Source organism: Ornithorhynchus anatinus, chromosome X2 (assembly GCF_004115215.2).
Source record: "Ornithorhynchus anatinus isolate Pmale09 chromosome X2, mOrnAna1.pri.v4, whole genome shotgun sequence".
Classification (NCBI taxonomy): Eukaryota; Metazoa; Chordata; class Mammalia; order Monotremata; family Ornithorhynchidae; genus Ornithorhynchus; species Ornithorhynchus anatinus.
Window position 1 is genome coordinate 3,783,318 of NC_041750.1, and position 21,451 is coordinate 3,804,768.

The following is a 21,451-nucleotide window of genomic DNA, read 5'->3' on the forward strand; positions in this document are numbered from 1 at the left end:
AAAAAGAGTCAAGGGGAAGAACATCTCATAAAAACAATGGCAAATAAATAGAATCAGGGTGATGTACATCTCATTAAACAAAATAAACAAAATAAATAGGGTGATGAAGATATATACAGTTGAGCGGCCGAGTACAGTGCTGAGGGGGTGGGACGGAAGAGGGGGAGGAGGAGAGTTATTCCATCCACCCCACACCTGTAATATTGGGACTACATCCAACCCGATTTGTTCGTATCCTCAGCGTTTAGTACAGTGCCTGGCACCTACCAAGCATTTAAATGCATTATTATCATCATGATCATCATCTCTTAAACACTGTAAGTCCCATAAGGGACAGGGTTTGGGACCCGATTCGATTATCCTGTATCTTTCTCGGTATTTAGTTCCGTGCTTCGCACATAGTACATAGTACTGTGTACACTTCGCACATAGTAAGCAATTAATAAATACTTCTATCATGACTATATTAGAGAAGCAGCGTGGCTCAGTGGAAAGAGCATGGGCTTTGGAGTCAGAGGTCATGGGTTCAAATCTCGGCTCGGCCATTTGTCAGCTGTGTGACTTTGGGCAAGTCACTTAACTTCTCGGTGCCTCAGTTACCTCATCTGTAAAATGGGGATGAAGACTGTGAGCCCCACGTGGGACAACCTGATTCCCCTGTATCTACCCCAGCGCTTAGAACAGTGCTCGGCACATAGTAAGCGCTTAACAAATACCACCATTATTATTATTATTATTAATCGTTATTAGTATTAGTATTATTAATGGCACTAATCAGACCAGCCTGCCCTCGATGGCGCTCCGTGCTGCCGCCTTCTGGTCATGAGGACTCACTGCAGGTGATAATCACTGCCTCAAGCGGCGGGGCCCGGCTCTTTTCATTCATTCATTCACTCATTCATTCATTCAAACGAATTTATGGAGCACTTACTGGGAGTAGAGCATCTTTTCCACCCGGCTTCCTGCCTCGGCACGAAAGCGAATATTCGAAAGAGATGATCCGGCTGGGACACCAGGGAGGCAGCGTGGCCTGATAAAGGAAACAGAAACACAAGGAATAGCTTATAATTATGATTAGGGGCTAATCATCCATCAGTGGCATTTACTGAGCGCTTACGTGTGCAGAGTACTGTGCTAAGCGCTTGGGAGAGGACACTATAACGGACACATTCTTTGCCCACAAAGAGTTTACAGTCTAGAGGGGAAGGGAGACATGAATAAGTCAGTGTCCTCTAATAGTAATAATAATTGGGGCATTTGTTAAGCCCTTTCTATGTGCAAAGCACTCTGCTAAGCACAATATTAAATCAAGCACAGGGATCGCAGTGTAAGGGGGAGGGAGAACAGGCATTTTAGCACCATTTTACAGAGGAGGCAACAGAGGCACAGAGAGGTTAAGTGACTTGCCCGAGGTCACACAAGCAGGCAGGGGGTGGAGCCAGGATTAGAGCTCAGATCTCCTGATTCCCGGGCCTGACCTCTTTCTACTAGACCACACTGCCTCTCAGTGAAGCTGGAAGGTGGCAAATTCAGGGCAAAGGAAAAGAAACATATTTTCACCCAGAAGAATTGGGCTAAGCATTTGGGAGTGTCCAGTAGGGTTGGTAGACACGATCCCTGCCTTCGAGGAGCTTCCGGTCTAGTGGGGGGGACCGACACTAAAAAAAAAAAGACAGGTAGGAGAAGCAAGAGAGCTTAAATATATGTACATATAAATGCTGGGGGGTGCGAGAGCCCAAGAACTTAGGTGATGCAGAAGTGCTGAAATGGCAGGAGGAGGAGAAATAGAGTCAGGAAATAAGAGATTAATCAGGGAAGGCCTCCTGGAGGAGATGTGATTTCAGAAGAGCCTTGAAGACAGGGAGACTGGCCGCCTGTCAATCACTCTTCCCCCGGCCCCCAGTTCAAAGCCTTATGGAAGCCCATCTCCTCCAAGCGGCCTTCCCTGACGAAACCCTCCTTTCCTCTTCTCCCACTCCCTTCTGCTTCATCCTGACTTGCTCCCCTTTCTTCATCCTCTCTCCCAGCCCCACAGCACTTTAATGTCCATATCTGTCATTTATTTATGTCTATTAATTGCCTTTCTCCTTCTCTAGACTGCCAGCTCGTTGTGGGCAGGGAATGTGCCTATTTATGGTGATACTGTACTCTCCCAAGCGCTTAATACTGTGCTCTGCGCACAGTGAACGCTCAATAAATACGACTGAATACGAATATGAGTCTGTCAGATGTGGACAGGGGAGGAGGCTCCAGGCCGCTGGGAGGACCTGAGCCAGAGGCTGATGGTGAGGCCCAGTGGGTAGGTTGGCGGCTTCTCTAAACGCCGAATACCAACGGCTCAAAGTTCACAGATTCAAGCACCGGCTGCTGATCCTCCCTGATGATTCTGTCCCAGAGGGGAGTTAAAATTGTCCCAGGGGGTGGAGCCTGAGGCTTAGGGAGCAATTGCCCCTGGGGTCAAAGGAGGAGCTGGATCTAGCAGAGAGAGGTTGGAAGGAATCCTTGCCATTCCTGGCATTCCTGAGGATGAAGAAGGGCCAGGTCACGATAATAATAACCCTGGTATTTGTTAAGTGCTTACTATGTGCCGGGCACTATACTAAGTGCTGGGATGGAGACAAGCAAATTGGGTTGGGCACAGTCCCTGACCCATGTGGGGTTCACACTCCCAATCCCCATTTTCCAGATGAGGTAAATGAGGCCCAGAGAAATGAAATGACTTGCTCAAGGTCCCACAGCAGATAAGTGGCAGAGCCGGGAATGGAACCAATGACTTCTGACTTAACAGGTCCAAAGCAGAACTCCTCATCTTCCCACCCAAACACAATGATTTTCCCATCACTGTAGACGACACCACCGTCCTTCCTATATCACAAGCCCGTAAACTTGGCGTTATCCTTGACTCCTCTCTGACATTCAACCCACATATTCAATCCATCACTAAATCCTGTCGGTCCCTTCACGGCATTGCTAAAATCTGCCTTTTTCTCTCCATCCAAACTACCACATTAATAGTCACTCATCCTAACCCGCCTGGATGACTACACCAGCCTCCTCGCTGACTTTCCAGCCTCCTGACTCTCCCCCCTGCAGTCCATACTTCACCTGCTGACCAGATGATTTTTTTTCTATAAAAACGTTCAGGACATATCACCCCGCTCTTCAAAAAACTCCAGTGGTTGCCCATCCACCTCCTCATCAAACAAAAACTCCTCACCATTGGCTTTAAAGCAGTCCACCACCTTGCGCCCTCCTCTCTCACCTCATTTCTCTCCTCCTACAACCCAGCCCACACACTTCGCTCCTCTAGTGCCGCTGACCTTCTCGCTGGGCCTCCATCTCGCCGCCGAACCCCTCGCCCGCTTCCTGTCTCTGGCCTGGAACGCCTTCCTTCCTCAAATCTGACAGACAGTGACTCTCCCCCTCTTCAAAGCTTTAATGAGGGCCCATCTCCTCCAAAAGGCCTTCCCAGACTAAGTCCTCCCCTTTCCTCTCTCCCATTCCCTCTGCATCACCCTGCCTTGCTCTTTTGGCTCTCCCCTCCTTCCAGCCCCAGAACACTTATGTCCATATCTGCAATTCATTTATTTTTATTGATGTCCGTCCCCCTACCCCGAGACTGTAAACTCGTTGTGAGCAGGAAATGTTTATTGTTGTATTTTAATCTCCCAAGCACTCAGTACGGAGCTCTGCACGCGATAAGCGCTCAATAAATACGATTGAATGAATGAATGACTCCCAGATCCCTTCTCTATCTACTATGCCACGCTGTTCGTTTATGGCTAGTACAGCCGACAGGTTTCTCAAAAACTAAGTGAAATTCATGTACAAATATGTGCATTTATGAGGAGATTAATGTCGCTGCAATTCCTTTTCTAAATAACTGTACAGAGAATCACTAATGCAGAATACCATCCCTATGAACTCTCAGACCTCCCCTCCCTAGCTCCCACCCCAACCTCTGCCCTCTGCCCCTACCTCTCTTTTCATTCATGCGTATTTATTGAGCACTTACTGAATTTATTGAGTGCTTATTAAGCTCTTGGGAGAGTACAATACAACAGTAAGAAGCAGAGCAGCAGCATGGCTTAATGGATAGAGCACGGGTCTGGGAGTCAGAAAGACCTGGGTTCTAATCCCAGCTCCACCACTTGTCCGCTGTGGGATCTTGGGCACGTCACTTCACTGGGCCTCAATTACCTCATCTGTAAAATGGGGATTATGAGTGTGAGCCCCACGTGGGACAGGGACTGTGTCAGGCCGGATTAACTTGTATCTACTCCAGCGCTTAGAACAGTGCTTAGCACATAGTAAGCACTTAAGTACCACTGTTATTGATAAAAACATTCCCTGCCCAGAACGAGGGGGAGACAAACATTAAGATGAATAGATAAATAATTCTGCTCCAGATTCTATAGAATATTCTACAGAATATTCTATATTCTATTCCCCTATCACTCTTTCCGGCCCTTCAAACCCTTACCAGTGGGGTAACTGGCTAAATTGTAAGCTCCTTGAGGGCAGAGATCATGCCTACTGCCTATGGTACTCTCCCAATCCCTTAGCACAGTGCTCTGTGCACAGTATACTGGAAACTCCTTGATGGCGGAGATCATTCTTACTGACTACTGTACTCTCCCAAGCCCTTAGCACGGTGCTCTGCACACAGTAGAGTGTGAGCTACTTGAGGGCAGGGATCCTGTCTTCGGACTGAATTGTCCTCGCTCAAGAACTTAGTAGAGGCCTCTGCGCTGTACTAAGCGCTGGGGTAGATACAAGGTAATTGTTTTGGACACAGTCCCTGTCCCACCCTGGGCTCACAGTCTTAATCTCCACTTTCCAGATGAGATCACACAGCAGATAAATGGCAGAGCTGGGATTGGAATCCATGCCCTTCTGACTCCCAGGCCCGGGCTCTAGCCACTACACCACGCCGCTTGTGGGCTCAGTCCGAGCTTAATGTAACTGAGCTTGCTGATTCACAATCAGTCAATCAATTGTAATTGTAGGGAAGCAGCCTCGCCTAATGGAAACAGGTCTAGAGAAGTGAACTTATAGAGAAGTTATAGAGAACTTATAGAGTTATAGTGAACTTATAGAGAAGCAGCGTGGCTCACTGGAAAGAGCACGGGCTTTGGAGTCAGAGTTCATGGGTTCGAATCCCGGCTCGGCCACTTGTCAGCTGTGTGACTTTGGGCAAGTCACTTAACTTCTCTGTGCCTCAGTTACCTCATCTGGGTATGGGGATTAAGACTGTGAGCCCCACGTGGGACAACCTGATTCCCCTGTGACTACCCCAGCGCTTAGAACAGTGCTCGGCACATAGTAAGCGCTTAACAAATACCAACATTATTATTATTAACTTGCCCGAAGTCACTCAGCAGTCAAGTGGCAGGGCTGGGATTAGAACCCAGGTCCTCTGACTCTTGGGCCTGTGCTCTATCCACTAGGCCATCCTGTTTACTGCAATCAGTCACCTTGTCCCCTCCCACCTCACCTCATATGCTCCTACTTGAACCCAGTCCACATACTTCGCTCCTCTAATGCTAACCTTCTCACTGTACCTCGAACTCATCTATCTCACCGCCGACCTCCTGCCCACATCCCGCCTCCGGCCTGGAACGCCCTCCCTCCTCAAATCTGACGGACGATGACTCTCCCCGCCTTCAAAACCTATATTGAAGGCCATCTCCTCCGAGAGACCTTCCCTGACTAAACCCTCCTCTCCTCTTCTCCCACTCCCTTTTGCATCGCCCTGACTCACTCCCTTTATTCATCCCCACTCCCAGCCCCACACCACTGAGGTCCACGTCTGTCATTTCTTTATTTCTACTGATGTCCCTCTCCCCCTCAAGACTGTCGGCTCACTGTGGGCGGGGAATGTGTCTTCTATTGTTCTACTGTACTCTCCCAAGCACTTAGGACAGGGCCCTGCGCACAGTCAGCGCTCAGTCGATACGACTGACTGACTTCCCAAACGTTGGCCCTCAAATCCTCCATCCCGGAGCCTCCCTCTTCCACCATCCCGGCTCCAGTAGCCACAAACCCCCTGCCCTCCAGGGCCGGGCGCTTCTCCGGAGAAGGGGAGAAGGAGGAAGTGCTGATGTGAGGAGAAAGGGCAGTGCCTCGGAGTGTTAATGATTACCGTGGGGCAGTGGGAAGAGGAACCAAAGTTCCCTCTGCCCTTCTGTCAGCGGATCGGCCCGCCCCAGCTGTGAGCAGCATCTCCGAGCGCTCTCCCTGGAGACGCAGGTAGGGCCTTGGGGAGAGGGGCTCGGGGAGGGGGTAGAGCGGGAAGACCTGAGGCGGCGGAGGGAAGAGTTGGGGAGCAGAGGCACCGGCGTACCGCCAGAGTGTGTTTCCAGAGTAATGTTTTCAGGCTTGAGAGGCTTCTCCCTCTCTGGGCCGCTTCTCTTCTATTCATTCATTCACTTAATCGTATTTATTGAGCGCTTACTATGCGCAGAGCACTGTACTAAGTGCTTGGAAAGTACAATACAGCAATAAAGAGAGACTATCCCTGCACACAACGAGCTCATAGCCTATGGGGGGGAGACAGACATCAACTCAAGTAAACAGGCATCAAAATAAATAAAATTACAGATCTATATATATTATATAGTTAGATATCTATATTATATATATCTATATTATATATAGATATTTTAGCCTAGCCTGGGTCAGGGGGTGAAGGGTTTCAGGTTCGGGGGAGGCCCAGAGGCCGGGGAAAGGGGTGGCAGGGGGTCATTGCTGGGATGCGGGGGGACGGTCATCCCCGGTTTTAGTATGACGGAGCGGTCGGCTGGCGGGGTCGTGAGAGGCCTGAAATTGGGTCGCCCCTCCCCATCCCTCCCTGGGGGATTCTGGCTCTGGAGCCGGGAACGGTGTCGGCTGCAGGACTTTTGCCGGGCAGGACGAGGTGGCGGCTTGGGGTTGGCAAGGGAGGCCAGAGACGGGAAAGGAGGAGGAGGAATTTTCGACTGGAGAAGGCTCAGGAAAGAAGCATGGAAAATGAGAATGGAGAGAGGAAGGAAAGCAAAGCCCTCTGGGACCAGGGAAGGGCATTTAGAGAAAATGAGGCTGTCGTACCCTTCCTGCTTCCCTCCAGGGTAACCTCCTACTCCCGGACCTCCAGTTTCTACCCCACTCCCTCAGTCATCTCGGGCCTCAGTTTCCCACTCCATGCCCCAGCTTCTCAGGCAGTCTGCGGTCTGTCTCTGAGCGCCTACGAGGAGGATGGCACCGGGTTGGGCCCCTCCAACCAAGCCTGGTTCTCCAGGAGCTGAGCTCCCGATGTGATGGCTGGGGTTTGCTGTCCTGGAGGGCCTGGAGTTTCTCAAATTTTCCTCCAGGCTGGTTTAAGGCTGGGAATTGGGATTCCCTCTAGACTGTAAGCTTGTTGTGGGCAGGGAATGTGTCTGTTTATTGTTCTATTGTTCTCTCCCCAGTGCTCTGCACACAGAAAACACTCAATAAATACGATTGAATGAATAACGCTATGACCTGTTATAATAATAATAATGATGATATTTGTTAAGTGCTTACTATGTCCCAAGGACTGTTCTAAGCACTGGGGTAATTACAAGATAATCAGGTTGTCCCACGTGGGCTCACAGTCTTAGTCCCCATTTTCAGATGAGGTAACTGAGGCACAGAGAAGCTAAGTGATTTGCCCAAAGTCACACAGCTGACAAGTGGCAGAGTCAGCATTCGAACTCACGATCTCTGACTCCCAAGTCCAGGCTCTTTCCACTAAGCCACGTTGCTTCTCTAGACTGAGAGCTTGGATTCTGTCTAGACTGTAAGCTCGTTATGGCCGGGGACGTATCCACCAACTCTGTTCTACTGGACTCTCCCAAGCGCTTAGTACAGCGCTCTGCATATAGTAAGTGCTCAATAAATACCACTGATTGATTGATTGCTAATGCTGTTGTAATGGACTACCCCAAACACTTAATACGGGGCTCTGCACGTAGGAAGCACACAATAAATACCATGGACTGATTGATTGATGGGAAGATTCTAGTTAATTGGGGGAAGAGAACATGTCTGCCAACTCGGTTATATTGTACTCTCAAGCGCTTAGTACAGTGCTTCAAACAGGATTAAGTGCTCAATAAATACCACTGATTGATTGAGTGACTGATTGGCTTCCTCAGCATCCAGGGCAGGGCAGGCTGTGGGTCTCCCGAGGTTGGAGACGTCTACTGTTTCTCTTATGTGTGCGATAAAAATAATAATATCAATCAATCGATCGTATTTATTGAGCATTTACTGTGTGCAGAGCACTTTACTAAGGACTTGGGAGAGCACAACACAACAATATAATAGATACATTAATAATTAAGGTACTTGTTAAGTGATTACTATGTGCCACGCACTGGACTCACTGGGGTAAATATAGGTTAATCAGGTGGGACACAGGTCCTGTCTCATACGGGGTTCACAGTCTAAGTAGGAGGGAGTAATATTTAATCCCCGTTTTGCAGATGAGGAAACTGAGGCACAGAGAAGGGAAATGACTTGCCTAAGATTACCTAGCAGATACGGGGAGGGGTCAGAATTAGAACCCAGGACTTCTGATTCCGGGGCCAGTGCTCTTTCCAATGGGCCATGATGTTTGTAAAATAAGAGTAATTGTGGTGTTTGTTAAGCGCTTATCACACATCAAGCCCTGTTCTAAATGCCAGGGTAGATGTGGTGCAATCAGATCGGACAGAATCCCTGTCCCACGCGGAGCTCACAGTCTAAGGGGGAGGGAGCACAGGTGTCTTATCCCCATTTTACAGATGAGGAAACTGAGGCCCAGAGAAGATAAGTGCTTTCCCCCAGGTCTCATACAGTGGACAAGGGGTGGAGCTGGGATAATAATAATAATAATGTTGGCATTTGTTAAGCGCTTACTATGTGCAGAGCACTGTTCTAAGCGCTGGGGGAGATACAGGGTAATCAGGTTGTCCCACATGAGGCTCACAGTCTTAATCCCCATTTTATAGATGAGGTAACTGAGGCCCAGAGAAGTTAAGTGACTTGCCCACAGTCACACAGCTGACAAGTGGCAGAGCTGAGATTCGAATCCATGACCTCTGACTCCCAAGCCCGTGCTCTTTCCACAGAGCCACGCTGAGACCCCATCTGTCCCAGACCCCTGGCCCCGGGTCCAACCTGATTATCCTGCATCTAATCCGGTACTCAGCACATTGCTTGGCACAGAGTGAGTGCTTAACGCAGAGTGCAATTATTATTATTCTCGTCAAATGGCAAGTCAGCGGCATCAGTGGCGGAGCAGGGATTAGAATGGCAACCTCCTGGTCCTGTGCTCTTTTCACTGGGGGACATTTTCACTCAGGAGACAAGCAGTTAGGACAGTGCTCCGCACACAGGAAGCACTCAATACATACGACTGAATAGGGATAACCCAAGAAACGTCCTCAGTTCTCTTAAAATGCGGGGGATTTGCTCTTGAGGATTGCCACGTAAAAGAAAATTTGCGTTGTAATACATGTGCTGATCAACCCCACGGGCATTTCTATGTCTTCCCACAAGACCTTGTCTTCCCCAGACAGACGGGGCTGGCAGAAGGATGCCCCCCTAATTCTCCAACAGTGTAGCAAAAATACGTATTATCGATCAATCGGTTATTCAATCGATGGTATTTATTGAGACTTTACGGCGTCATGGAAGAGCTGAGTGTTATCCTTCAGTTGAGAATCACCGTTGCCTGGTGGTTGGAGCACGGGCCTGGAAGTCAGAAGGACCTGGGTTCTAATCCCAGCTCTGCCACTTGTCTGTTGGATGACCTTGGGGAAGTCACTTTACTTCTCTGGGCCTCGGTTACCTCATCTGCAAAATGGGGATTAAAGGCCGGAGGCTCTTGTGGGACAGGGACTGTCCAACCTGAGGAACTTTTAACTACCCCAGCACTTAATACAGTGCCTGGCACACAGTAAGTACTAAACAAATACCAATTTTTTAAAAAATAGTCAGTCAATAGTATTGAGAGCTTATTGTGTGCACAGCACTGTACTAATCGCTTGGAAGAGTGCAACAGGACAATAAACAGACACATTCCCTGCCCTCAAGGAGCTTACAGTCTAGAAAGGGAGACAGATGTTATTATAAATAAATAAAATTTATTTCTACAGTCTAGAAAGGGAGACAGGTGATGTGGGGCTGGGAGAGGGGATGAACGAAGGGAACACGCTGGGGCGACACAGAAGGGAGCAGGAGAAAAGTAAAGAAGGGTTAGTCACGGAAGACCTCTTGGAGGAGATGGACCTTCAGTAAAGCTTTGAAGGAGGGGAGAGTCACTGAGTCAGAGGATGGATTTAAAAAGAGCAGCATCAATCCAGAAAGGTCTCCAGGAAGTGGATAAGGGTTGGTGACTTTTTCAGCTTGGGTTCCACTATGACCCCCAGATCATTTTTGGCATTTCTGACGCAAAACATGTTAATGTTTCGTGGAACTTCTTTCCCTTCCCTGGATCCACCCAGACCCCCGCCCCCATAAAACTCCATCACTGGCCCCCGAACCTCTGAGATAATGTTTGATTACGTTGTCTGGACTGCTCCCTTTATTCACCCCTTCCTCAGCCCCACTGCACTTACATTTATATCCGCAATTTATTTTTTAAAATGAATGACTGTCTCCCCTTCTAGACTGTGGCTCGTTGTGGGCAGGGAACGTGTCCACCATCTCTGTTGAACTCTCCCAAGCACTTAGTACTGTGCTCTCCACACGGTTGAACTCTCCCAAGCACTTAGTACTGTGCTCTCCACACGGTAAGTGCTCAATAAATTTGATTGATTGATTGAAAGGCATTTGAAATAGCTAGCCCAAGGTCAACTAATTTAGATAAAGTGTTCTTCAAAGCCAAGGGATGGAGAAGCATCATGTTCCTACTGAACAGATCACGGGCCTGGGAGTCAGAGGACCTGAATTCTAATCCCAACTCTGCCACTTGCCCACTCTGGCTTTCGACAACTAATCAATCAGCGGTATTTATTGAGCACCTACCGCGTGCAGAACACTATACTAAGCACTTGAGAAGCGGCTTGGCCTAGTGGATAGAACATGGGCCTGAGAGTCAGGAGGATCTGGGTTCTAATCCCAGATCGCCACTTGTCTGCTGGGTGACCTTAGGCAAATCACTTCACTACTCTGGGGCTCAGTTACCTCATCTGTAAAATGGGGAATGACACTGTGAGCCCCACGTGGGTCATGGACTGTGACCAACCTGATTAGCATGTAGCTACCCCAATGCTTAGTAATAGGAACAATAATAACGGTATTTGTTAAGCGCTCACTATGTGCCAAGCACTGTACCTGGCACATAATAAGTACTTAACAAATACCATTAAAAAAAAAGTACAATTCAACAATGTTGGTAGACATTTTCCCTGCCCACATTGAGCTTACAAGTCTCTTAATCTCTCCCCTCAGCCCTTATATACATATCCATAATTTATTTTCATTCATTCATTCATTCAATAGTATTTATTGAGCGCTTACTATGTGCAGAGCACTGTACTAAGCGCTTGGAATGTACAAATCGGTAACAGAGACAGTCCCTGCCCTTTGACGGGCTTACAGTCTAATCGGGGGAGATGGACAGACAAGAACAATGGCAATAAATAGAATCAAGATAAAAATTGGACACAGACCCTGTCCCACATGGGGCTCGCAATCTTTATCACCATTTTACAGATGAAGAAACTGAGGCCCAGAGAAGTGAAGTGACTTGCCCAATGTCCATCTCCCAATCTGGACTGTAAGCTCCTGGAGCTTAGTACAGTGCTGTGAACACAGTTAGCGCTCAAAAAATGTCACTGATGGATTCTCTAGGCCTCAGTTTCCTCATCTGGGAAACGGGGATTCAATATCTGTTCTCCCTCCCTCTTAGACTGTAAGCACCTTGTGGGAAAGGGACTGGGTCTCACCTGATTATCTTGTAGCTACCCCAGGGCTTAGCACATAATAAGCGCTTAACGAGTAGTAGCAGAAATCTTTTCATCATCACCATTATTTCAAGCCACTTAACTTAATATCCAGGTGCCCTTCCCCAGAGTAGACAAGCCAAAGTGCCCTGAGCCTTCATCTCCTGAGTCAGGCAGCTAATGGTATTTATTGAGCACCTACTTTGTGCAAAGAGATGAACGTTGCAATCTTTTCCCACTTACCCATCAGCCACTTTCAGCTCTCAAGCAATCGATTAATAGTATCACTAGTCGGTGGTATTTATTCATCATCAATGGACTTTACTGAGTGCTTACTACGATCAGGCCACTGTACTGAGCGCTTGGGAGAACAGAGTGATCGACGCGTTCCGAGCCCACGCCGAACTTACGGTCTGTAATCATGTACCTATCCGTTATTTATTTATTTATATATTTATTCATATTAATGTCTGTCTCCCTCTCTAGACCTGTGAGCTTGTTGTGGGCAAGGTATGTGTCTGTTTATTGTTATGTTGTATTCTCCCAAGTGCTTACTACAGTGCTTTGCACACAGTAAGCACTCAGTAAAAACGATTGAGTGAATACAGTCTATTTATTGAGCATTTACTGAAGGCAGAACACTGGACTAAGTGTTTGGGAGAGTACACTACAGTTAAGGCACTGTTTATAATCATCACTCATTTATCCATAGATTTTTATTTTTGTATTTAATTGTTCGTTTTCCTTTTTACTACTGGCATCTGGCTCTTACTCTTTGGTCTTTTTGTATGTTTTCAATTTTTGTCTGCCTTTCTTCTCACCCTCAGACAGTAAGCTCCTGTTTGTGTTCTCTCAAGCGCTCAGTACAGAGCTCTGCAGAAAGTAAACTGCAAGCTCCTCGAGAGCTGGGATCGTGCCCTCTGATCATTCTCCTCCTCTGATCCTTTCCTTTTTCGTTTCTTCCTTTTTCTTCTTTCTCCTCTTAATGCCCAACTGAATTCTTTCTCTGTTACCTTGCCTCTAAAATGGGGATTAAGACTGTGAGCCCTAGGTGAGACAGACACTGCTTCCAATCCAATTACCTCGTATCTACTGCAACGCTTAGAACGTGCCTGGCACCTAGTAAGCGTTTAACAAACACCCTAAACAAACAAACAAAAAGATAAGCCACAGCCGAGGAGGGAGACTAGGTTATCTAATTCCCATTTCACAGAGGAGGAAACTGAGGCACTGAGAGGTTAACTGCCTTGGGCAAAGTCACCCAATAGGCAAGTGGCGGAGTCGGCATTAGAACCCCAGGTTCCTGACATCCAGTCCTGTGCCCATTCCACTAGGCCATGAGTAGTGGTAAGGTATTTATTGAGCTCCCACGGGGTGTACTGAATACTGGGCAAAGTTCAACACAAAGATGTGACGTGTTCCCCCCCCACCAGAGGTTTCTGCTCTTATGGGGAGGGGGGAATAAGGTATCGATATTCTCCTACTCCAACCCGGGCGGCCCGTTTGGCTCCTCTAATGCCAACCTTCTCACTGTAACGCGATCTCATCTAGGCCGACCTCTCGCCCTCGTCCTGCCTCTGTTCTGGAATGCCCTTCCTCCTCATGTCCGACAGACAGTGACTCTCCTCCGGTTCAAAGTCCTATCGAAGGCCCATCTCCTCCTCCTCCTCCAAGAGGCCTTCCCCGACTAAGCCCTCTTCTCCTCTTCTCCCACTCCTTTCTGCGTCGCCTTGACTTACTCCCCTTTATTCACCTCCCCCCCGCCCCCAGCCCCACAGCACTTAGGTACATAATCTGTAATTTATTTCTTTCTATTAATGTCCGTCTCCCCTTCTAGACTGTAAGCTCACTGTGAGCTGGGAATGTATCTGTTCTGTTGTTCTACTGTACTTGCCCAAGCGCTCTGAACAGTGTTCTGCACACTGAAAGTGCTCAATAAATACGATTCGATGACAATATCTAGAACCAGAGAAATCATCCGGAAATAGTCAGATTCCGTAGGATGCCCGGAAGACCGGGAATGATGAGTCCAGGAGAGGCCGAGGGGAAGGAGGCCGCCCGGATCCAGTTGTGGGAGCGCAGGGGATGGGGATTGCTCTGTGTGACTTCAGGAAGGTCAGCCACCCTCTCTGGTTCTCCTACCCAGGAAAGGACATAGAGCAGGGTGGTGATTGAGGCCATAAACGAGGGGCTCTAAAGTGACTTTTCCCTGTAGCGGAGCTGGGGGTTAGGGTGGGTTGTGGACTCATCTTGAATCATCGATTCGAGGGAGGAGAGGCTTGGTCGGGGGTGTGGGCGAGGCTGGGGCGGGGCCCTGTCAGTCGGCAGGTACGTCGGTCAAGCCCACTGGCTGCCAGCCAGTGCTCCTTCCCCCTTCCTAGCTGGGGGGCCGCCGCCCAACTGCATCGAGGCGGCCCGCGTCCACTGGGCCCTGTTGCATATAGGAGCCGGGATTAGAACTCAGGTCCTTCTGACTCCCAGGCCCTGGCTTCTATCCACTAGACCACAATGCTTCTCACTGAGAAGGAATGTGCCAAGCACCTTGTCTTTACCCCAGTACTTAGAAAAGTTCTTGGCACCTAGTAAGTGCTTAACAAATACCACAATTTTATCATTATTATGTATTATAATCATTTCTATTATATTATTATTATTATGAGTCCCTGTCCTACAGATGAGGGTGCTGAGGCACAGAGGTGCACGGGGCGGGCAGGGGGGCACGGGGGCAGGTCCGTGGATACAGATGCATCGTGGTTTAGTGGATACAGCACGGGCCAGGGAGTCAGAATGTCATGGGTTCTAATCTTAGCACCGCCACCCGCCTGCTGAGTGAGTTTGGGCAGGTCACTTCATTTCTCCGGGCCTCAGTTCCCTGATCTGTAAAATGGGGATCAAGACTGTGAGCCCCAGGCGGGCTTCCTGTGTCCAACCCGATTTACTTGTATCTAACGCCAGTGCTTATTACAGTGCCTGGGACATAGTAAGCGCTTAACAAATACCATAATTATTATTATTACAGAGGAGGGCCCAGGGGCAGGACACCCGGCCCGGCCCCGTAGCAGGCCTTGACTCGATTCTCCTTCCCTCCAGGTGCTGGCAGGTGCCCCCGGGGAGGATGGCATGGCACCTGCTTGCCCTCCTGCTCTTCTTCACTGTCGCTGGTAAGTTCCCTTCCTGCCCTGGGAGGGCTCAACAGAATGCCCCCTTCCCCATCCTCCACAAATCCCGGTGCCATAGATTCCTCCTCCTGCCCACTGGCCAAATGTCCATCTGGCTGGGCTTTTGGGTGAAGCTTTGATGGGTGGGATTTCTATGGACTGGGGGAAGGCCGGGGGGGGGACGGGGGATGGACAATGGTGATGTCACTAGGAGGTGGGGCGGGGGCAAGGCCTAGTGTCACTACCCCGGCCCCCTCCAGGTTTGGGGCAGGGTCTTAGCAGAGTGGATAGGAGAAGGGAGAAGGCCGGGTTCCTATGATGACCGAATGACAGATAATTACTTTACCCCCCTTCAAAGCCTATTGAAATCCCATCTCCTCCAAGAGGCCTTCCCAGACTAAACCCCCCCGCCTTCCTCTTCTTCCACTCCCTTCTGCATCGCCCTGACTCGCTCCCTCTGTTCCTTCCCCCCATCCCAGCCCCGCAGCGCTTATGTCAATATCTGTCATTTATTTGTAATGATATCTGTCTCCCCACCTTTGGACCATAAGTTCATTGTGGGCAGGGAATGTGTCTGTTTATTATTGCATCGTTCTCTCCCAAGCGCTTAATACAGTGCTCTGCACACGGCAAGCGCTCAATAAATACGACTGGATGAATGAATGAAATGTGGTCTCTCTTACAGAGGGGACAAATGTTCCATATAATTTAGCGCCCAGCTTTCTCCCAAACATGTCCCGGCTGACCGTGCCCGAAGATCTGCCCATAGGTGAGTACCCACCGAGCCGTGGGGGAGGGAGGGTGAGGACGGAGGGTCTCAGAGGGCAGGAGGGGCCGCGGGGAGAGACCAGAGCCAAGATACACCTGGGTCAGTGCTCCACGCCTCCAAAAAGTGCCCGAGAGCTAGCGGTTCAAAGTAGCAGTGCCTGCTGTCAGCCCGTGTAGAAAACAATCAGAAGAGTCAGAAGACCTGGGTTCCCATCTCTTCAGTTCTCTGTGCCTCAGTTACCTCATCTGTAAAATGGGGATTAAGACTGCGAGCTCCATGTGGGACAGGGACTCTGTCCAACCTAATTAACTTGCATCTATCCCAGCACTTAGAATAGTGCCTGGCACATCGTAAGCCCTTAACGGATACCCATGATAAAATAAATTCTTCGATCGACGAAGGACAGGTATTCAATCCCCATTTTGCCAATGAGGATACTGAGGCACAGACAAGTTAGACGTCTTGCCCAAGCTCACACGGCAGGCAAGACTTGCCCAGATCCTACAGATTCAAAGTGGGGGTCATATCCTTCCATCACCGTTCTCCCTCCTTGGCCAGGCGCGGTAGCTTTCTGGCTTATAGCTACGGACGTTGACCAAGACACTCTGTCCTACGACATGGCTGGACCGTTCGGGGACCGCTTCTCAGTCGAGGGACACACGGGGATAGCTAGGGTGGCCAAGACTCTGGACTATGAGGTAAGAACCAGGATGGATTTGGCAGAAGGAGGAGGGAGGCAGGAGGGAAGAGGAGAGCGGGGAACAGTGTTTCGACGGGGAGGGAGGCCGGCCGGGGCAGGAGGCTGGCCCTTTTTTTGACCGAGAGGCTCCCGCTTGCTTTCAGAGAAGCCATCCTCCTAAGTCCCCACCTTATCTCTACAGGTGAAACAATCCAGAACCCCCACCCCCACCCCCATCCTTTGCTCTCTCTGTGGTGGTGTTGTCTACAATGATGGCAAAGTAGTGGGAAGACAGGATTGGGGTGGGAAGATGGGGAATTCCCTTTCGGAAATGTTAAGTTTGACATCCAACAGTCCTTTAGAGTGGAAACTCCTTGTGGTCAGGGAATGGATCTTGTCTTTCTGCTGGACTTTCCCGGGCACTTAGTTCAGTACACTGTATTCGGCGGACGTCCGGTAAATACCGCTGCTACAACTAAATGCTTAGCGCTAAGCTCTGGGAAGAGGCTGGAAGCTCAAGAAATATTCCCTGCCCTCGAGGAACTCCTAGGCTGACTGGGCGGGGGACGTCCAAATCTCGGGAAGGGAAGAGGCTGATCTGGGGTTCCACCGGACCGTCCTCCCTCCTCATATCGGATGGACGATGACCCTCCCGGTCTTCAAAGCTTTATCGAAGGCCCATCTCCTCCAAGAGGTCTTCCCCGACTAAGCCCTCCTCTCCTCTTCTCCCACTCCCTCCTGCTTCATCCTGACTTGCTCCCTTTATTCATCCTCCCTCCCAGCCCCAAGGCACTTATATCTACATCTGCAATTATTTCTATTAATGTCTGTCTCCCCCCTAATAAAAAATAATAATGATGATGATGGTATTTGTTAAGCGCTTACTATGTGCCAAGCACTGTTCTAAGCACTGGGCTAGATACAAAGTTCTCAGGTTGGACAGAGTCCCTGTCCCACGTGGGACTCATAGTCTCAATCCCCATTTTACAGATGAGGTAACTGAGGTACAGAGAAGCAAACTGACTTGCCCAGGGTCACACAGCAAAGTGGCAGAGCCTTCTGGTGGCTCAGTGGAAAAAGCACGGGCTTTGGAGTCAGAGGTCATGAGTTCAAATCCCAGCTCTGCCACTTGTCAGCTGCGTGACTGTGGGCAAGTCACTTAACTTCGCTGTGCCTCAGTTACCTCATCTGTAAAATGGGGATTAAGACTGTGAGCCCCACGTGGGACAATCCGATTCCCCTGTGACTACCCCAGCGCTTAGAACAGGGCTCTGCACATAATAAGCGCTTAACAAATATCAACATTATTATTATTCTGGCTCCCAGGTCCATGCTTTATCCACTGTGCCACGCTGGTTCTCACAGACTGCTTCTCTAGACTGTAAGCTCATTGCGGGCAGGGAATATATCTGTTTATTGTTGTGCTGTACTCTCCCAAGTGCTTAGTACAGTAGCGCTCTGCACACAGTAAGCACTCAACAGGTATGATTGGCTGATTGACTTTCTCCCCCTCCCTCCCATTTACGTCCCTCTTCTTTTTTCCAGGAAAACATTCACTTGCCAGTCACCCTCCTTGTAACAGACAGAATCAATTCACAAGTGAGTACGGTGGAGGGGGTGTCTGAGGCCAGGTTTCGGGGGCGGGGCGGAGTGTACCAGGTCCTGAACCAGGTAGAGAGGACGCGGGAGGGGCAGCTGCCCCCCAGGAACTCTCGGCATCGCTCCCCTAATACCAACCTTCCCACTGTACCTCGATCTCGTCTATCTCACCGCCAACCTCTTGCCCACGTCCTGCCTCTGGTCTGGAACTCCCACCCTCCTATCTGACAATGGCTCTCTCCCCTTTCAAAGCCTTACTGAAGGCCCATCTCCTCCAAGAAGCCTTCCCTGACTAGACCCTCTTTTCCCTTTCTCCCACTCCCTTCTGAGTTAGTAGACACGATCCTTGTCCTTGAAGAAGTGAGAGTCTAATTGTGTGAAGAGCCCTTGGGAGAATCCAATAGAGTTGGTAGACACGATCCTTGTCCCCCAGGACTTTACAGTCTGCTGGGTGTGCGGAACACTGTTCTAAGCCCTTGGGAGAATACAATCAGTAGACATGACCCCCGCCCCGATTCTGCCCACCTGGGGCAATGGGGCAGGGCCTTCCTTGCTCTCGGCTCATGCCCGCCTGCCAATGGAACGTACACAAGCATCGTGGACTAATGGATAGACCAAGGGCCTGGGAGTCAGAAGCTTCTGGGTTCCAATCCTGGCTCTGTCACTTGTCTGCTGTGTGGCTTTGGACAAATCGCTTAATTTCTCTGTGCCTCAGTTCCCTCATCTGTAAAACGGAGATTATGACTGTGAGTCCCATGTGGGACATGGATGGTGTCCAACCTGATTAGCCTGTATGTACCCCAGCCCTTAGAACGGTGCCTAACACGTAGACAGCACTTAACAAATACCATAAAAAACATTAAAAACTCTTTCCCCAACAGGTGCGGAAAGACGTCGTCATCGTAGTGGAGGACAGGAACGACAACAAGCCCGTCTTCCAGAATCCTCCATCCAGCGCCTCGGTCTACGAGGTGACGCTCCCTTCCCCCCTAGCCCCGCCGCACCATAGGATGGTGCGGCCACCTGACTGCGGGCCCGGGAAAGTGTCTTCTGGCCCCTGCCCAAGAGGACCCCACACCCTGACCCCCCGGGGGACTGCTGCCTGACTCTCCTTCCCCAGGAGCACTTGGGCAATCCCTATTATTCCTATTAATGTCTGTCTTTCCCTCTGGACTGTAAGCTCTTTTTGGGTAGGGAGTGTGTCTATTATATTGTTCTATTGTCTTCTCCCAAGCACTTAGTCCTGTGTTGTGCACCCATTAAGCGCTCAGTAAATACAATTGATTGATTGATCTCACCAAAATAGCATCCTCAGACACGGAGCCACGGACACGGGGCCAGCATGCAGTGCATCACGCGGGGCTGAGGGCACGCTGAGACTTGTAGTTTCTGAGCCGACTGGGAGTCTACCTGAGGCCAAATTGGCCTTTCTGGAACAGGGGGTCCCTGTTCTCGGGGGGGGGGGGGAGGGCGCACCCAACCCGGAGAGCGGGGGTCTGAAAGGGAAGGGGCTAGGAGGCAGCCCCCACCTCAAACTGATCTCCGTCCCCGTTTCAGAATGATACTGTCGGAACGATCGTCTGCACAGTGCTAGCCGAAGACCGCGACACCGGCTCAAGCGGCCTAGTGAAATACTCGATCTTGGGGGTGAGGTCGGGGTCCATTGGGGCACTACTGGTGCTTTGGGGTCCTCAAGGGCGGAGGTAGCTCGGATGGGGTCGGGGGGAGCAACCCAGTCCTCCATGGTGCTGCCTGCCCCGGGACTGTGGGCAACACCGTCAAGAAAGCTGCTGGTAGAAGCAGCGCGGCCTAGTAGAAAGAGCTCGGCCCTGGGAGGCGGAGGATCTGGGTTCTAATTTTATTCCCTTCCCTTGTCTGCCGACTGACCTTGAGCAAGACACTTCACTTCTCTGGGCCTCAGTTCCCTCGCTGGCAAAACGGAGATTGGGACTGTGAGCCGAACCGAACTGGGTTCGGCCTTGGGGTGGGAGCCCGTAGGTACCCGTGGGTGCAGGCGGGGAGCTGGAGAGACGTCCCGAGGCTGTTGGGAACGCCCAGGGAGTGGCCTCTGGAGGTCCCCATGCCCATCCGGGGGTCACCGCCCTTGTCCCCAGATCATCCCAAACACCACGGAAAACGTGAACCTGTTCACCGTCTCGGACAACGGCAGCATCTACCTCAACGGTCTGCTCGACTACAACAGCAAGAGCACCTACTATCAGCTGCAGCTTCAGGCCTACGTAGGTCGGGGCGGCCGCGGAGCGGGACCGGCGGCGACCGCTCCCGCCACACACCCCACCCTCTCCCCCCACCGTCCTCCCTCTTTCCCCACCGTCCCCCCGCTCTCCCCGCCGTCCTCTCTCCCGCTCTCTCCTCACCGTCCTCCCTTTCCACGGCTGCAGGACGGTGGGGGCCTCCTAAATGGGCAGCACGTTGTTCAACGATCTCAGATCATCTACCTTCCCATCAACGTCGTGGACGTCCCCAATCTGGCACCCCAGTTTATTGGGGCTCCTTTTGAGGGCTCCGTGTCTGAGGATGCTATTTTGGTGAGATCAATCAATCAATTCTATTTACTGAGCCCTTAATGGGTGCAGAGCGCAGGACTAAGTGCTTGGGAGAGGACAGTAGAATAATATAATAGACACACTCCCTGCTCAAAAAGAGCTTACAGTCCAGAGGGAGAGACAGACTTTACTAGAATAAATAAATTATGGATATGGACCATAAAGGCTGTGGGGCTGAGGGAGGGGTGAATAAAGGGAGCGAATCAGGGCGATGCAGAAGTGGAAGAAGAGGAAAGGAGAGCTTAGTCAGGGAAGGCCTCTTGGACTTTGAAAGTGGGAGAGTCATCGTCTGTCAGATATGAAGAGGGAGGGCGTTCCAGGCTAGAGGCAGGATGTAGGTGAGAAGTCGGTGGCACGAGAGATGAAATGGAGGTACAGTGAGAAGGTTGGCATTAGAGGAGCGGAGCGTGCGGGCTGGGTTGGAGTAGGAGAGCAGTGAGGTGAGGTAGAAGGGGGAGAGGGGATCGAGGCCTCTAAGAGTGAGATGTGGGGGTGGGGGGCCCTGACGCACCCATTCCCGACCCGTACCGACAGGAGATGGGGGGAAAGGGGAACCCCTAACACCCCCCCGCCATGCTGTAATGACGGAATAGTGGGGGGAGCCCCCGACCCCTCCTCTGCCATCCTCTGCCCGGTTCTAGAATAAGGAGATCCTGAGAGTGGTCGCTATCGATGGAGACAAGGGTATCAACGACTACATCTACTTCAACATCACCGGTGAGTTGGGGGCCGGGCGGAAGGGT

The 21,451-nt window shown here is 50.4% G+C and overlaps 1 protein-coding gene across 2 annotated transcripts in view; it reads left to right on the forward strand.

Moving 5' to 3' along the window:
* The first annotated feature begins 6,199 nt into the window (after positions 1–6,199).
* The window catches only part of CDHR2 (cadherin related family member 2), a 30,544-nt gene continuing 15,292 nt past the window's right edge, over positions 6,200–21,451 (forward strand). Inside the window, exons 1-10 of one of the 2 annotated variants that reach the window (XM_029053143.1) lie at positions 6,200–6,252; positions 15,027–15,097; positions 15,780–15,863; positions 16,422–16,561; positions 18,088–18,141; positions 19,023–19,112; positions 19,699–19,788; positions 20,256–20,381; positions 20,544–20,690; positions 21,350–21,425. In XM_029053143.1, coding sequence (XP_028908976.1) covers positions 15,052–15,097; positions 15,780–15,863; positions 16,422–16,561; positions 18,088–18,141; positions 19,023–19,112; positions 19,699–19,788; positions 20,256–20,381; positions 20,544–20,690; positions 21,350–21,425 — 853 coding nt within the window. In that variant the 5' untranslated portion in view covers positions 6,200–6,252; positions 15,027–15,051. Of the gene's footprint in view, positions 6,253–10,707; positions 10,741–15,026; positions 15,098–15,779; positions 15,864–16,421; positions 16,562–18,087; positions 18,142–19,022; positions 19,113–19,698; positions 19,789–20,255; positions 20,382–20,543; positions 20,691–21,349; positions 21,426–21,451 lie in introns of those variants that run through there. The other variant, XM_029053142.1, reaches the window with a different exon arrangement.